General features: G+C 37.3%; 2 protein-coding genes across 2 annotated transcripts in view; both read left to right on the forward strand.

The window, feature by feature from the left end:
* The window catches only part of LOC118768081 (zinc finger protein 271-like), a 20,080-nt gene extending 8,321 nt beyond the window's left edge, over nt 1-11,759 (forward strand). The window contains exon 2 of the mRNA XM_036513882.1: nt 10,234-11,759. Within this exon, the coding sequence (XP_036369775.1) occupies nt 10,234-11,759 (1,526 nt within the window). The remainder of the gene's footprint in view (nt 1-10,233) is intronic.
* Nucleotides 1-19,370, forward strand: part of LOC115225160 (zinc finger protein OZF-like) — a 328,337-nt gene that overhangs the window by 241,033 nt on the left and 67,934 nt on the right. The gene's annotated exons all lie outside the window — the stretch shown is intronic.

Consider the following 19,370-nt stretch of genomic DNA (forward strand, 5'->3'; position numbering starts at 1 on the left):
TTTTAACCCTTTTGTTAGCATATTTCTGTCGAGATGCTCTGTGTTCTTTTCAATTAATTTTCAATATAATAAAGAATTTAGTAAAATGACTTAGTTACCATTTAGCGGGTTTTAGGAACATAAATTGTGACAAAGTTTTGGTGGAAGATTTTAATTGAGAATGTATGTAAACAAGACATTTGTTACTACAGAGTCAGAGCCGGTTTCAGCTGGGTTGGTAACGAAAGGGTTAAAAAGTGTGTTTTGAGATTTTCTTGCTGTATACTATAATAAATACATTATGTACAGAACGTGAGGGAATGCAACACTCGAAGCGAGAGTGAGGTATTTATGTATAGGAATGCCCTTAATATAAATAAATATATACACATACAGTGGAGGCGCAATGGCCCAGTGGTTAGGGCAGCGGACTCGCGGTTTCGATTCCCAGACCGGGCGTTGTGAGTGTTTATTGAGCGAAAACACCTAAAGCTCCACGAGGCTCCGGCAGGGGATGGTGGTGATCCCTGCTGTACTCTTTCACCACAACTTTCTCTCACTCTTATTTCCTGTTTCTGTTGTACCTGTATTTCAAAGGGCCGGCCTTGTCACTCTCTGTGTCACGCTGAATATCCCTGAGAACTACGTTAAGGGTACACGTGTCTGTGGAGTGCTCAGCCACTTACACGCTAATTTCACGAGCAGGCTGTTCCGTTGATTCGAATCAACCGGAACCCTCATCGTCGTAACCGACGGAGTGCTTCCACACACATATATATATATAATAACAATTTAACAAATAAAACATATGCATACATACATACATATATGTACGTACCTACATTTATATGTATATATATATGCATATATATATATATGCATATATATATATATGAGTCCAGGACACCACAAATAAACGTAGAACACAACGAGAAACGAAAACATAAAACCAAACAAGGAAACGGACTTTTTTTAACAGCGAAAAACAGAGTACAAGACAAACAATACGAGGAATATTCCCCTTCATCAGCTGCCCCTGGTTCGACTAAATGCGTGTTTCGAAGGTAAGGGCAGAACACGATCCGGCCGAAGCAGTCCTTCCTGCAAAATGAATTAAATAAAATTCTTTTGCAGAGGGGTAAAAAAAAGGAAAGAAAAAAAGTGACAAGAACAGGACGTAAAAGCAATACAAATAAAAATACAGAACACATAAAGAATAAAAACCGGACAAGGAAACCAACATTGGGGGCTTACATATTATGTTTTTGGATTTGGTTTCAAAGATTCTTTATATGAGTTCGTGTATTGAAGCATTTTCTGTTGTGTCTGGGGAGACATATAGAATATAGAGATGCACATCCATACATGGTACAAAGTTGCAAAACACACACACAAGGTGACAGAGGTGCATACATGGCGGTGCCCCAGCATGGCCACAGCTCGTGAGCTGAAACTAGATATAATAAAAAATAAATAAAATATATAAGTTTTCATGGAAAGTAGCTTGATCACCAAAAGCGTGAACTTCGTAGCTAAAGGGATCGGGTGACCTGTACTTTCCCCAGTGACCCCTCAAACCTCTGCTTTTCTTGTGTTTCAGTAGCATTTTTAAATGTTTCAATTAGTAAACTTTGTATGCAATAATTCTAAAGTCTTTGTTGTTTGAAAATTATCCAGTTCTTCTCAAAAACTGGCCAGGTATTGTAAATTACCAACTATAATAAACATGAAACGTACCTGGCTGGTGTAATCACCATAGTGACATCACTTAGGCAGATCTTTTCCTTTTGAACGGCAGATGTCAACACAATTTCTAGTTAACTAAACACTTTTAAACTTCGTATACTGGTAGAATGTGTTTATAAAACATCTTTTTCTCTTGGCTTTATTGAGAAAATTCTATAGTTTGTAAGATATTCGGGATCTTTTCGGTTTGACCGGCAGTTTTTTAAAAAAATTTCCACGTAACTAAACACTTTTAACTCGTTATACTGGTAGAATGTGTTATAAAACATCTTTTTCTCTTGGCTTTATTGAGAAAATTCTATATTTTGTAAGATATTCGGGATTCTTTTCGGTTTGACCGGCAGTTTTTTAAAAATAATTTCCACGTAACTAAACACTTTTAACTTCGTATACTGGTAGAATGTGTTTTATAAAACATCTTTTTCTCTTGGTTATTGAGAAAATTCTATAGTTGTAAGATATTTGGGATCTTTTCGGTTGACCGGCATTTTTTAAAAAAATTTCCACGTAACTAAACACTTTAAACTTCGTATAATGGAGAATGTGTTTATAAAACATCTTTTTCTCTTGGCTTTATTGAGAAAATTCTATAGTTTGTAAGATATTGGATCTTTCGGTTTGACCGGCAGTTTTTAAAAATAATTTCCACGTAACTAAACACTTTTAAACTTCGTATACTGGTAGATTGTGTTTATAAAACATCTTTTTCTCTTGGCTTTATTGAGAAAATTCAACGGTTTGTGAGATATTTGGGATCTTTTCGGTTTGACCGGCAGTTTTTAAAAATAATTTCCACGTAACTAAACACTTTTAAACTTCGTATACTGGTAGAATGTGTTTATAAAACATCTTTTTCTCTTGGCTTTATTGAGAAAATTCTATAGTTTGTAAGATATTCGGGATCTTTTCGGTTTGACCGGCAGTTTTTAAAAATAATTTCCACGTAACTAAACACTTTTAAACTTCGTATACTGGTAGAATGTGTTTATAAAACATCTTTTCTCTGGTTTTATTGAGAAAATTCTATAGTTTGTAAGATTTTGGGATCTTTTCGGTTGACTGGCAGTTTTTTAAAAATAATTTCCACGTAACTAAACACTTTTAACTTCGTATACTGGTAGATTGTGTTTATAAAACATCTTTTTCTCTGGTTTTATTGAGAAAATTCTATATTTGTAAGATATTTGGGATCTTTTTCGTTTGACTGGCAGTTTTTAAAAATAATTTCCACGTAACTAACACTTTTAAACTTCGTATACTGGTAGAATGTTTTTATAAACACTTTTCTTGGTTTTATTGAGAAAATTCTATAGTTGTAAGATATTTGGGATCTTTTCGGTTTGACTGGCAGTTTTTAAAAATAATTTCCACGTACTAAACACTTTTAAACTCGTATACTGGTAGAATGTGTTTATAAAACATATTTTTCTCTGGCTTTATTGAGAAAATTCTATAGTTTGTAAGATATTTCGTCTGAAAATCCGAGCATTTCGGCAATTTTATAACCAATCGATTACCTCCATTCAACTAAAATCATTTGCTGCGTCTAAAACTGAGACAACATCCTGTAACTAACCCTAAACCTCCCCGCTTAACCCTAACCCTAAATTGTTTTCTTCATTGTTAAATTAGTTAATTCATGGCTTAGTTTTTTAACACCGTAACAATTAAATTAATTTAACAATTAAGAAAAAAAATTTAGGGTTAGGGTTAGGGGGGAGGTTTAGGGTTAGTTACAGGATTTTGTCTCAGTTTTAGACGCAACAAATGATTTTAGCTCAAAAGAGAGCATAGGATTGGTTAAAATTCGAAAAATTAAACTACGTTAAACTTACAAATTACAATTTTCTCAAGAAAGCCAAAAGAAAAAGACACATATTTTGACACATTCTACCAGTATACGAAGTTTTAAAGTGTTTAGTTAACTAGAAATTGTCTGCCGTTCAAAAGGAAAAGATCCACTTAGGCATCAGTTATTTTACAGGAACTAACATTTCATTTCATCTAGTTTCAGCTCACGAGCTGTGGCCATGCTGGGGCATCGCCATTTGGTGTCAAGTAATCCATAATAACACCATTTACTCGGAATGGATTTACAAATTTACTTCTACTGTCATCATCATCATCGTTTGACGTCCGTTACACTACACTTACGGAGTGGTTGGCGTTAGGAAGGGCATCCAGCCATAGAAACATTGCCAGATCAGACTGGGCCTGGTGCAGCCTTCTGGCTTCCCAGACCCCAGTTGAACCGTCCAACCCATGCTAGCATGGAAAGCGGATGCTAAATGATGATGATAGCAAAGAATTTAGTAAAATAACTTAGTTATCATTCAGCTGGTGTTAGGAACATAAATTGTGACTAAGGTTTGGTGGAAGATTTTAATGCAAAACTTATTAAAACAAAACATTTGTACTACAGGGTTAGAGGTGGTTTCAGCCAGGTTCGTATCAAAAGGGTTAAGAATTGTTTCTCTATTATATATTTTAACCCTCTATTATATATTTTAACTGTACTTATTTTGAGGTGCTCTGTGTTTCTTCAAATTACTTTAAATATAGCAAAGAATTTAGTAAAATAACTTCGTTATCATTAAGCTAGTGTTAGGAACATAAATTGTGATTAAGGTTTGGTGGAAGATTTTAATTCAGAACTTTTGAAAACAAGACATTTGTACTACAGAGTCAGAGGTGGTTTCAGCTGGGTTGGTAACAAAGGGGTCAAAAAGCAATGGTAATGACACAACACAAGCAGAGCCCAGGTGATAGTATCACATAAAAAGGGGAGGTACTGGTATCATAAAATTCATTAGTGTTAGTCCCTTGTAAAAATCCGTCCCCTCCTCATCGCGGTGGGGACGCTGGCAACGGGTAGTGTCAGAGCTATGCCGTCGGGAACTTCAGTTCCTGGTAGGGCCACGCAAGGCGGATTGGTCTGACACCGTGTGGTATTAGGGCCACAACCCTGCAGACGGGCTCTGGTGAAAATCCTCGGAGTGTCTGCTTCGGCAACCGGCGCCTTCTCGGTTGTTCTGTCCCTGCATCTGTGGACAATCTGCGGCAAACAGGATGTCTCCACGAAACTTCTTCCATGCTGGAACCTCGTGGAGCTTTAGGTGTTTTGGCTCAATAAACACTCACAATGCCCGGTCTGGGAATCGAAACTGCGATCCTACGACCGCAAGTCAGTTGCCCTAACCATTGAGCCATTGCACCTCCACACACACACATATATATATACTTGTGGGCAATAAAGAAATAAGAATATAAATGTATATAAATATATATATATATATATATATATAATATATATATATATACATACGCATATTCTTATTTTTTTATTGCCCACAGGGGACCAAACAGAGGGGACAAACAAGGACAGACGAAGGGATTAAGTCGATTACATTTCATCCTCATCATCATCATCCTTTAACATCCATTTTCTATGCAGGCACAGGTGGGATAATATGACATGAGCTGGCAAGCCATAGTGCCACTCCAGGCTCCAGTCAGGTTTGGCTTGGTTTTTTGGGCTCTATGCCCTTAACCCTTTCGTTACCAACCCGGCTGAAACCGGCTCTGGCTATGAGTACAAATGTCTTGTTTTCATAAGTTTTTAATTAAAATCTTCCACCAAATCTTAATCACAATTTATCTTCCTAAAACTAGTTTAATGATAACGATATTATTTTACTAAATTCTTTGTCATATTTAAAATTAATTGAAAGAAACACAGAGCATCTCAACAGAAATATGGTAACAAAAGGGTTAAAATATATAATAGAGAAACAATTCTTAACCCTTTCATTACCAACCCGGCTGAAACCACCTCTGGCTCTTTAATACAAATATCTTGTTTTCATAAGTTCTGAATTAAAATCTTCCACCAAACCTTAGTCACAATTTATGTTCCTAACACTAGCTTAATGATAACTAAGTTATTTTACTAAATTCTTTGTTGTATTTAAAATTAATTGAAAGAAACACAGAACACCTCAAAAAAATACAGTAACAAAAAGTTTAAAATACATGGCGATTTTTATAAATATGCCTGTTCAAGTATCATAATAGCATGAAAACTAGTAATAGCTCTTTCATTTGTGTAATTTAATTTGATATTGATCTTTTCGGTTTGAACGGCAGTTGTTTCTAGCAGTGTCATAGGAAATTGTCACCTATAATTATGACCTTAATATCGATCTATTGCATTTCAATCTGTTTTAGGGTTAGGGTTAGGGGGAAGGGTATCTTTTTTTCTTCAGAAATGTAAATAAACCCAATCTGTTTCTTAAACGAGGGACATATTCATACGGCACAGAATGTATTTTTTTACCTCAATAGACGTCATTGATTGGTTGAAATTGTCACCCATAATTATGACCCTAATATCGATCTATTGCATTTCAATCTGTTTTAGGGTTAGGGTTAGGGGGAAGGGTATCTTTTTTTCTTCAGAAATGTAAATAAACCCAATCTGTTTCTTAAACGAGGGACATATTCATATGGCACAGAATGTTTTAACCTCAATAGACGTCATTGATTGGTTGAAATTGTCACCCATAATTATGACCCTAGTGTCGATCTATTGCATTTCAATCTATTTTAGGGTTAGTTAGGGTGGGGGGAAGAGTATTTTTTTTCTTCAGAAATGTAAATAAACCCAATCTGTTTCTTAAACGAGGGACATATTCATACGGCACAGAATGTTTCTTTTAACCTCAATAGACGTCATTGATTGGTTGAAATTGCAGAAATTGAAGAAAAAATAACAAATATCTTACAAACTATAGAATTTTCTCAATAAAGCCAAGAGAAAAGGATGTTTTATAAACACATTCTACCAGTATACGAAGTTTAAAAGTGTTTAGTTATGTGGAAATTATTTAAAAAAACTGCCGGTCAAACCGAAAAGATCCATTTTGAAAAAAAAAAAAATTCAACTGCTTCGAAGAAATTGAAGAGAGAATCAGACAAAGAAAATTATTGGAATGAATGTAGCCAGTAGTGCCATCTCGGGGAGAATCGAGGAAATAGAATCGTTTAAAGGGGAATAACTTTTACAGCAGTGGAAAATTTTAAATATTGCTGGTGATTTAATTTCGGGCACTGACCCGTAAGAATACGGTAAGTTGACGAAGATTTATTTTATGTCTGTAATAATAGAAAGATAGATAAATAATAAGGTAATTTCCTATTTGATGTCCGTAAAATCATAGCGATCCAACAAGTTTAGGCATTATTTTGTTACTTTATTTTAATAAAGCATTTCATTAATTATAAGTGGACCATGATACGAACATCTAGTAAAAAGTGTGGGAAATGTTTGAGTTATTTTGAATAGAGTTTCGCCCTGGACATATTTGAGAATTGTTCAACAATCCACGGCGATGACACAAAGCAATACAAGTCGCTGGATCTGAGAAAGATCGAACCAGTATCGTAATTGTATGGCTTTTGTTAATTATGGGCTGATCTGTAAGTATTTCGTTGGAATTCACAATAAAACGGGGAGCTACAAGGTGTCCCCCAAGACATGCTAATCGAGATTAAATGAAATTTAAACTAGAATAAATTGGATTTTACGATCGTCAAATAGGAAATGACCAATAATAATGTTGAATTGGAAATTAGGTACTATTTAAGAAGAGTGGTCCCGGTGCCAGTCGTGACTAGTCGATCGGGCAACGACTACCTATTCTTTAACAAATGTTCATACAAATTCGGTTGAAAGTTACTAGATAAACGTTTGGTACCGACATCATAACTTAGATGGGTTTTTTTTTTTATAGGATAGGTAGTCGTAGGATCGACTAGTCACGACTAGCTAGCGCGAGTGCGCGCACCAGGACCACTCTTCTTAAATAATACCGGGAAATTATATCTCCTCGTCTTTGGTAATTACTTCTAAATTGAAAAGCTGATGTGTTAATTATAAAAGCCTATGTTACGTGTGATATTAATTAATTGAATTGGTAAAATGAGAACAATGTTGTCTAATTAATTGGCATTCCTTCGATATAACTCGACAAAATCAAAACATTTCACTTCGGGTATTTCCGTGGGTTGTGGAGGATATAACGAAATTATTTATTTATTTTTTGAAAAAAGTTTTAGTTAAAGGAAAAATTAATGGATCTTTTCGGTTTGAACGTGGAATAAGCTGCCGGATAAGATAGTGAAGATGCTGACTGACGACTGCTAGGTTCAAAGTCCCTCTTGACCAGATATGGCCTGAACTCTGTATGACCACCCTGTACATAAATCCATGTCCCCCTACATGGCCTTGCTTTTGGAGCCAAAAAATTGAATTGAATATATATATATATATATATATGCTCATCAGTAGAACTGATTCTGAACACATCATAAATAAACGACCAACATTACCTGGCGAAGTCGAACAGGCAACTGCTCTCTCCGGCGAAGCACATGGAGATGTTTATAAATCATATATTCGGTAAATGGCGGGCTTTTTTGAACTGCATGTCGGGTAGGAAAAGTTTTTTCGGAATAAAGTTAACAATTAAGGATAACTTCTTAATAAGGAATCTTAACAAGAAATTATCAGGTAGTTAGCATGAAAAACCTCATAAGAGAAAAATTTCGAAAATAATTTTTTCTTTTGAACATATTAATTTATATTGTATAGACGCATTTTTTATGCGGTAAGTGTGAAATCACAGGTGATATAGAACTTTGCCTGTCATCCTTTCAGGGTCGATAAATTAAGTACCAGTTAAGCACTGGGGTCGATATAATCGACTTAATACCTATGTCTGTCCCCTCTATGTTCAGCCCCTTGTGGGTAATAAAGAAATAGATATAGAACTAAATTCATTTTTTAAATGTCTTGCTTTGAAAAACTGCATTAGGTACGATTAGTGAAATTTTGGTAGTAATGACCTATGTCCCTCTTAGTGTGAGGCATTTATGTGTAATAATGCCCTCTATACAATATAAATTAATATGTTCAAAAGAAAAAATTATTTTCGAATTTTTTCTCTTATGAGGTTTTTCACGCTAACTACCTGATAATTTCTTGTTAAGATTCCTTATTAAGAAGTTATCCTTAATTGTTAAATTTATATATATATATATGTATATATAAAGCTCTATCTACAACGATTTCATTTCAATCGAAGGAGAGGGGCTTTCTCCGTCCGGGTTGCGGATCCGTGGAATAAGCTGCCGGATGAGATAGTGAAGATGCCGACGACCGCTAGGTTCAAAGTCCCTCTTGACCAGAAATGGCCCAAACTTTTTGCATGAACACCCTCCCTGTACATAACTCCCTGTCCCTCTAAATGGCCTTGCTTTTGCTTTTCGAGCCAATAAAAATTGAATTGAATTGAATTACAAGCAGTATGTTTTTTTCACAATCTTCCACGTAAACATATCCTGCCAGGAAATTATGAAATATCACCTTGATTGGAAACCATTCAGAGTTGAGAATCTGCATTGAAATAATGAGAATGTTATTGTTGTAATTCTTGCTATGTTGAATGACCGTTTTGTTCAATTTCCTCAATATCTTAAGGTTTTCTTGTATTATTTCAGAATATCACACCTTGTTGGCAGAAAAGAAATTTCTTACATCAGATGTGTTGTCAATGTTTTTATTAACTTTCATCAACCAAAGGAAGACGATATATTTATAAGGAGTATTTATCAATGCATCAACCTCTTAACCCTTTCATTACCGTATTTATTTTGAGATGCTCTGTGTTTCTTTCAATTATTTTAAATATAACAAAGAATTTAGTAAAATAACTTAGCTATCATTAAGCTAGTGTTAAGAATATAAATTGCAACTAATGTTTGGTGGTATATTTTGATGCAAAACTTATGAAAACAAGACATTTGTACTACAGAGCCAGAGCCGGTTTTGGCTGAGTTGGTAACGAAAGGGTTAGGGTTAGGGTTAGCAAAATCTATGACAAATATTGGTGAAATATTTCTTCTGCACAATGGAATTTACCAGCAACATTTTTACATCTCTGCTGTCTGGAATGATGACTTTACAGGTTAATTAACCTTGGATAACATTACAAAGGAGTTGACAATTTACATCTGCTGTTTTAGATAATAACGAAGATCACCAATGAAAAAAACATAGCATTAAATTATTCCCTGAAAATATTAACTGAACTGAACAGAACCATATTCATAGAAATGAAAAAAACAATATCTTTGTGATATATATGACAAATATTGGTGAAATATTTCTTCTGCACAAAGGAACATTTTTTCATCTATGCTGTCCGGAATTATCACTTTACACGTTAATTAACCTTCGATAAGGTTGAGAGTTTACATCTGCTGTTTTAGATAATAAGCAAGATCTGCAATGAAAGAAACATAGCATTAAATTATTCTCTGAAAATAGTGACTTACCTGAACACAAACATATTCGTAGAAATGAAAAAAACAATATCTTTGTGATATATATGACAAATTATTTCTCCATTATGAATCATTTACCTAAATCAAAAAACCCTGATACAAGAGAGAAGCCATATCACTGTGATATCTGTGGTAAATCGTTCTCTCAAAGGAGTGACTTGACTAGACACAGACGTACACATACAGGAGAGAAGCCATATCAGTGTGATATCTGTGGTAAATCCTTCTCTTTGTCCAGTAACTTAAAAACACACAAATGCGTTCATACAGGTGAAAATCCATATCAGTGTGATATCTGTGGTAAATCTTTCGCTGTTAGATGTAGCTTAACCAGACACAAACATACACATACAGGAGAAAAGCCATACCATTGCGATATCTGTGGTAAATCATTCGCTGAAAATAGTAATTTGACTGCTCACAAATTAATTCATACAGGTGAGAAGCCACATCAGTGTGATATCTGTGGAAAGTCATTTTCTGTTAGATTTAGCTTAACTATACACAAGCATACACATACAGGAGAGAAGCCGTATCGTTGTGATACCTGTGATAAATCATTCTCTGCTGGATTTCAGTTAACGAAACATAAACAAATTCATACAGGTGAGAAGCTATTCAATTGCGATACCTGTGGGAAATCTTTCCCACAAAGTTGTGAGCTGAGTAGACACAAACGTGTTCATTCAGGAGAGAAATCATATCATTGTGATATCTGTGATAAATCATTCTTTCAAAGTAGTGACTTGACTAGACATAGACGTACACATACAGGAGAAAAGCCATATTGTTGTGATATCTGTGGTAAATCATTTTCTCAAAGTGGTGCTTTGATTAAACACAAACTTACACATACAGGTGAGAAGCCATATCATTGCAATACCTGTGGTAAATCATTCTCTGTATCCGGTAACCTGAGAATACACAAACGTGTTCATACAGGTGAGAATCCATATCAGTGTGATATCTGTGGTAAATCGTTCTCTGTTAGATGTAGCTTAACTAGACACAATCTTACACATACAGGTGAGAAACCACACCATTGTGATGTCTGTGGTAAATCTTTCACTGAAATTAGTAATTTGACGACTCACAGAACCATTCATACAGGTGAAAAGCCATATCGCTGTGATATCTGTGGTAAATCATTCTCTGTTAAATTTCATTTAACTAGACACAAACATACTCACACAGGAGAGAGGCTGTTCCATTGCGATATCTGTGGTAAATCTTTCTCACAAAGTTGTGAGCTGAGTAGACACAAGCGTGTTCATACAGGAGAGAAACCATATCATTGTGATATCTGTGGTAAATCATTCGCTCGTAATAGTCACTTGACTATTCACAAATGTACACACACAGGTGATAAACCATATCAGTGTGATATCTGTGGTCAATCATTTGCTCAGAATGGTAATTTGACTACACACAAATTCATTCATACGGGGCAAAAACCATATCACTGTGATATCTGTGGTAAATCATTCTCTCGTAATAGTCACTTGACTATTCACAGATGTACACATACAGGAGAGAAGCCATATCACTGTGATATCTGTGGTAAATCCTTTGCTGTTAGGTGTCACTTAACTAGACACAGACATACACATTCAGGGGAGAATCCATAACATTGCAATATCTATGTAACCTCTCGAAAGAGCTGTTCTTCACTCCTGCTCCAGAGCGTCGGCTGCGGGGTCACTCTGAAAAGCTCTATCTACGACGATTTCATCTCAATCGAAGGAGATGGGCTTTCTCCGTCCGGGTTGCGGATCCGTGGAATAAGCTGCCGGACGAGATAATGAAGATGCCGATAACCGCTCGGTTCAAAGCCTCTCTTGACCAGAAATGGCCTGAACTCTTTCTATGACCACCCTCCCTTACATAACTCCCTGTCCCCCTACATGGCCTTGCTTTCACTTTTTAAGCCCAAAAAGTTGAATTGAATATATATATATATATATATATATATATATATAAAGCTTTATCTACTACGATTTCATCTCAATCGAAGGAGAGGGACTTTCTCCGTCCGGGTTGCAGATCCGTGGAATAAGCTGCCGGATGAGATAGTGAAGATGCCAACGACCGCTCTCTTGACCTGAAATGGCCTGAACTCTTTGCATGAACACCCTTCCTGTATATAACTCCATGTCCCCCTACATGGCCTTGCTTTTTGCTTTTTGAGCCCAAAAATTAACTTAACCTGAGCTTAACTATATCTGTGCTAGATTATTTTCTCAAAATGGTAGTTTCACTACTCACAAATTCATTCATACAGGACGAGATCCATATCTCTGATATCTGTTGTAAATGATTCTCTGAAAGACATTCCTTAACTAAACACTGACTTACACATGCAGGACAGAAGCCATATCAGTGTGATATCTGTGGTAAAAAGTTTCCTTATACCAGTTACCGGAAAACAGCGAAAATGTATTCGTACAGGTGAGAAGCCATATCAGTGTGAAAGTAAATCATTCTCTAAAAATAGTCACTTGACTAAACATTAAAGTACACATACAGAAGAGAAGCCTTATCACTGTGTTATCTCTATATATATAAATAGCAAAATGTCTGCGTGCGTGTCCTTTATACAAATCCACAATTTTTCAGTTAGAGGGCTCGCACACACACACACACATATATATATATATACATATATACGATGGGCTTCTTTCAGTTTCCAACTACCAAATCCACTCACAAGGCTTTGGTGGGCCCGAGGCTATAGTAGAAGACACTTCCCCAAGGTGTCACACAGTGTGACTGAACCCGGAACCATGTGGTTGGTAAGCAAGCTACTTACCACACAGCCACTCCTGCACCTATGTGAAGATTTTTTACATGACAACAATTAAAACTATTTTGTCTGCTAAAACACAATGTTTTTTCCCTTCATCAACTTCAATATTGTCAAGGTGAACCTCAAATTTGTCATCATCTGTAAAAATATTCACTCTGAGACAACTTCATTACTGGAAATTTTATAGTATACTTGAATTTGTTAATAAAGAATCTCTATATATATAAACGGCAAGATGTCTGTCTGTGTGTGTGTTCTTTATACAAATCCACAATTTTTCAGTTAGAGGGCTTGCACTTTCTATGGTCATTCAAAACCGTCCGAGGGTGGTCGTGCACATCTTTACATTTCTCCAGTCACCCCGCAAAGCCATTAAAAATTTAATAGAAGTGACTTTTTTGTGAATTTTCTATCCAAAACCCAATCAAAATGCCCGAAACTTGATACGCCAATTGAATGCCAGCTAGCTGTATGTGATTGGTCGGAGATTTGGACAGTAGTCGCATGTATGTGCGCGCACACGCAGCTGTATATGCATGCACTAGCACAATGACCACGCAACGCCGGGTCATAGTGCTAGTATATATATATATAAATGGCCAAATGTGTGTGTGTCCTTTATGCAAATCCACAATTTTTCATTTAGAGGGCTCGCAGTTTCTATGGTTTTTCAAAACCGTCCAAGAGTGGTCGTGCACATCTTTACATTTCCCCAGTCACCCCGCAAAGCCATTAAATATATATATAAACGGCAAAATGTCTGTGTGTGTGTCCTTTATACAAATCCACAATTTTTCAGTCAGAGGGCTCGCAGTTTCTATGGTTATTCAAAACCGTCCAAGGGTGGTCGTGCACATCTTTACAATCCCATTAAAAAATCAATAGAAGTAACTTTTTTGTGAATTTTCTATCATGACGGAACTGGATGCTGCAACTGCAGGAAATTTCATTTATTTGCTGTGATTCCATAGAACTTACAATCCAATATCCTAGATCTATTGTATACCGGACACTTTGATATGGAACGAAGAGGCAAGCAGCGAACATCGACAACAGGATTATGGTGAGATGAATGGCTAAGGGACCATTTTTTTTAGATATCGAAGTCCGCATATAGGCGCAGGAGTGGCTGTGTGGTAAGTAGCTTGTTTACCAACCACATGGTTCCAGGTTCAGTCCCACTGCGTGGCACCTTGGGCAAGTGTCTTCTACTATAGCCTCGGGCCGACCAAAGCCTTGTCAGTGGATTTGGAAGACGGAAACTTAAAGAAGCCCATCGTATATATGTATATATATATATGCGTTTGTGTGTCTGTGTTTGTCCCCCTAGCATTGCTTGACAACCGATGCTGGTGTGTTTATGTCCCCGTTACTTAGCGGTTCGGCAAAAGAGACCGATAGAATAAGTACTGGGCTTACAAAAGAATAAGTCCCAGGGTCGAGTTGCTCGATTAAAGGTGGTGCTCCAGCATGGCCGCAGTCAGATGACAAACAAGTAAAAGAGAGTAAAGAGATATGGTTAGGGAGTACATGGTACCAAAATAGAGGTGTGTTAACGACGTCACCAACCTGGGTACCAAGAGAAATATTGTAAGCAGGGAAACGATGGGAGAGAATTTACTGTGCCACTGGTTCCCCCACGCCACGACCCTTTGAAGGCACACCACAGATTGTTGCTTGTAGAGTGGCTTCTTGTGGGACTGAGGGGAGAATGAGCCCTTGTGGGTACATGTTGCATGACCACCCTGATAATGCATTTTTTTACTGCCCACAAGAGGGGACAAACAAGGACAGACAAAGGGATTAAGTGGGAAACTGGTACTTATTTAATCAACCCCGAAAGGATGAAAGGCAAAGTCGACCTCGGCGGAATTTGAACTCAGAACGTAAAGACAGACGAAACACCTATTTCTTTACTATCCACAAGGGGCTAAACATAGAGGGGACAAACAAGGACAGAGAAAGGGATTAAGTCGATTACATCGACCCCAGTGCGTAACTGGTAGTTAATTTATCGACCCCGAAAGGATGAAAGGCAAAGTCGACCTCAGCGGAATTTGAACTCAGAACGTAAAGACAGACGAAATACCTATTTCTTTACTATCCACAAGGGGCTAAACAAGGACAGACAAAGGGATTAAGTCGATTACATCGACCCCAGTGGGAAACTGGTGCTTAATTTATCGACCCCGAAAGGATGAAAGGCAAAGTCGACCTTGGCGGAATTTGAATTCAGAACGTAAAGACAGACGAAACACCTATTTCTTTACTACCCACAAGGGGCTAAACATAGAGGGGACAAACAAGGACAGACAAAGGGATTAAGTCGATTACATCAACCCCAGTGCGTAACTGGTAGTTAATTTATCGACCCCGAAAGGATGAAAGGCAAAGTCGACCTCGGCGGAATTTGAACTCAGAACGTAAAGACAGACGAAATACCTATTTCTTTACTATCCACAAGGGGCTAAACAAGGACAGACAAAGGGATTAAGTCGATTACATCGACCCCAGTGCGTAACTGGTACTTAATTTATTGACCCCGAAAGGATGAAAGGCAAAGTTGTGCACCCTGATAATGATGAGAATGGTGGGAAGATCTGGAGAAGGAACATCAATCGCAGTGCGATGGATGGCAGAGAGGTCAAATATAGGGAAAATCAGCAAAGTGAAAGTAGAGATACAGGGGTCAGGGTATAAGCTACAGGTGACTGTAGTTAATGAGATGGTGGACGTAGTGGTTGGAACGGACATTATCGAACGTTTTCAAATACAGTGTGTAGTTGATTGAAAAGAAATAAACGACACACGGACACGCTTTTACTCCAGGTAATTTTTATGTAAAGCTTAAGAAAGTTATACAGTGGGTGCAGGAGTGGCTGTGTGGTAAGTAGCTTGCTTACCAACCACATGGTTCAGGGTTCATTCCCACTGCGTGACACCTTGGGCAAGTGTCTTCTACTATAGCCTTGGGCCAACCAATACCTTGTGAGTGGATTTGGTAGACGGAAACTGAAAGAAGCCCGTCGTATATATGTATATATATATATATATGCGTGTGTGAGTCTGTGTTTGTCCCCCTTGCATTGCTTGACAACCGATGCTGGTGTGTTTACGTCCCCGTTACTTAGCGGTTCGGCAAATGAGACCGATAGAATAAGTACTGGGCTTACAAAAGAATAAGACCCGGGGTCGAGTTGCTCGACTAAAGGCGGTGCTCCAGCCTGGCCGCAGTCAAATGACTGAAACAAGTAAAAGAGTAAACTTAGCGGTTCAGCAAAAGAGACCGATAGAATAAAGTACTGGGCTTACAAAAGAATAAGTCCCGGGGTTGAGTTGCTCAACTAAAGGCGGTGCTCCAGCATGGCTGCAGTCAAATGACTGAAACAAGTAAAGGAGTAAACTTAGCGGTTCGGCAAAAGAGACCAATAGAATAAAGTACTGGGCTTACAAAATAATAAGTCCTGGGGTTGAGTTGCTCGACTAAAGGCGGTGCTCCAGCATGGCCGCAGTCAAATGACTGAAACAAGTAAAAGAGTAAACTTAGCGGTTCGGCAAAAGAGACCGATAGAATAAAGTACTGGGCTTACAAAACAATAAGTCCCGAGGTTGAGTTGCTCGACTAAAGGCGGTGCTCCAGCATGGCCGCAGTCAAATGACTGAAACAAGTAAAAGAGTGGGTTAAAAGAAATACGACCGAGATCAGTACTTTGAATAAGGTATCAGTGGATGGACTGCAGTATCACGTGTTCGATATTCAAAGAGTGATTAGGTGTTCCAATGATGTTGGGGTGGGGAAGGACAACCCCGTGACTTGAAGGAGATCTGAAAGGGAACAACGCCCTCGGCCCCGACAGAACGGAGGATTATGAAACGGAATAGAGAAGCAGTTTTCGTAGTCGCGCATCCACGATAGCTAGTCGTGAGTAGTCGATCCTTACTTTGTGTTTTATTTACTTTGTTATAAAAGAATTGGATCTTTTCCGTTTGACCGGCAGTTTTAAAAAATAATTTCCACGTAACTAAACACTTTTAAACTTCGTATACTGGTAGAATGTGTTTATAAAACATCTTTTTCTCTTGGCTTTATTGAGAAAATTCTATAGTTTGTAAGATATTTGGGATCTTTACGGTTTGAACGGCAGTTTTTTAAAATAATTTCCACGTAACTAAACTCTTTTAAACTTCGTATACTGGTAGAATGTGTTTATAAAACATCTTTTTCTCTTGGCTTTATTGAGAAAATTCTATAGTTTGTAAGATATTTGGGATCTTTACGGTTTGAACGGCAGTTTTTTAAAATAATTTCCACGTAACTAAACACTTTTAAACTTCGTATACTGGTGGAATGTGTTTATAAAACATCTTTTTCCACGTAACTAAACACTTTTAAACTTCGTATACTGGTAGAATGTGTTTATAAAACATCTTTTTCTCTTGGCTTTATTGAGAAAATTCTATAGTCCATAAGATATTTGTTGTTGTTTTTCCTCAATTTCTGCAATTTCAACCAATCAATGACATCTATTGGGGTAAAAAACATTATGTGCCGTATGAATATGTCCCTTGTTTAAAAAACAGATTGGGTTTACTTATATTTCTGAAGAAATAAAGAAACCCTTGTCCCCAATCCTAACCCTAAAACAGATTGAAATGCAGTAGATCGATACTAGGGTCATAATTATGGGTGACAATTTCATATGACACTGCTAGAAAAAACTGCCGTTCAAACTGGAAAGATCCCATCATCTTTATCTATAAAAATATTGACTCTGAGATAACTTGATTACTGAAAATGCCTGTGTTTGGATTTTGATGAATTTGTTCCAAAAGAAAAATGAATAAAAAGTTAGACCGACCATCTTGTATTTTGTTTCTCTAAATCTAGACACTGTCCCTTCTATACCTAAAACATCTATGTTTAGCCCCTTATGGGTAGTAAAGGAATAGGTATTTCGTCTGCCACTACGTTCTGAGTTCAAATTCCGCCAAGGTCGACTTTGCCTTTCATCCTTTCGGGGTCGATAAATTAAGTACCGGTTACGCACAGGGGTCGATGTAATCGACTTAATCCGCTTGTTTGTCCCCTCTGTGTTTAGCCCCTTGTGGATAGTAAAGAAATAGGTATTTCGTCTGCCGTTACGTTCTGAGTTCAAATCCCGCCGCGGTCGACTTTGCCTTTCATCCTTTCAGGGTCGTTAAATTAAGTACCAGTTACGCACTGGGGTCAATGTAATCGACTTAATCCCTTTCTCTGTCCTTGTTTGTCCTCTCTATGTTTAGCCCCTTGTGGGCAATAAAGAAATAAGGAATAAGAACTCTGCTGTAGGAGCCACATCAAAATCACTAGTGGTGGTGCCATACAAACGGAAAAGCACCAATGATACCGTCGCCTAAAAGGTCCTGGTGAAGGTACCACATTAAGAAGCAGTAACTGGTGGCACATACAATACCTTGGTGATGGTCTCATGTAGAAAGCATTTGGGAAAAGATTCCCATTGGTGAGAATTTGATTTCAACCAACCAATGACGTCTATTGAGGTAAAAAAAACATTCTGTGCCGTATGAATATGTCCCTCGTTTAAGAAACAGATTGAAATGCAATAGATTGATACTAGGGTCATAATTATGGGTGACAATTTTATATGACACCCCTAGAAAAAACTGCTGTTCAAACGGAAAAGATCCCATTGGTGAGAATTTGATTTCAACCAAACAATGACATCTATTGAAGTGAAAAAAACATTCTGTGCCTTATGAATATGTCCCTCGTTTAAGAAACAGATTGGGTTTATTTACATATCTGAAGAAAAAAAGTTACCCTTTCCATCACCCCTAAGTCTAATCCTAACCCTAAAACAGATTGAAATGCAATAGATTGATACTATATTCTATAGTTTGTAAGATATTTGTTTTGTTTTTTTTTCAATTTCTGCAATTTCAACCAATCAATGACGTCCATTGAGGTAAAAAAAAAACATTCTGTGCGTATGAATATGTCCCTCGTTTAAGAAACAGATTGGATTTATTTACATTTGTGAAGAAAACAAGATACCCTAACACTAAAATTTCATATGACACTGCTAGAAAAAACTGCCGTTCAAACCGAACAGATCATCGCCCTCAACAGAATGGACGACAACGAAACGGAATAAAGACGTATTGTTCTTTTGATCAGGGTCAATTGTCGAGGAAGGAGAATAATTAGAAGGGAGAGGAAATGACGTCAGGAAGGCAGAGGTTGAAGATGTCTTTATTCCTACAGTATCTGCGATGATGGTGGGGGCGCAATGGCCCAGTGGTTAGGGCAGCGGACTCGCGGTTTCGATTCCCAGACCGGGCATTGTGAGTGTTTATTGAGCGAAAACACCTAAAGCTCCACGAGGCTCCGGCAGGGGATGGTGGTGATCCCTGCGGTACTCTTTCACCACAA

The sequence above is a fragment of the Octopus sinensis genome, linkage group LG27 (assembly GCF_006345805.1).
Source record: "Octopus sinensis linkage group LG27, ASM634580v1, whole genome shotgun sequence".
Lineage (NCBI taxonomy): Eukaryota > Metazoa > Mollusca > Cephalopoda > Octopoda > Octopodidae > Octopus > Octopus sinensis.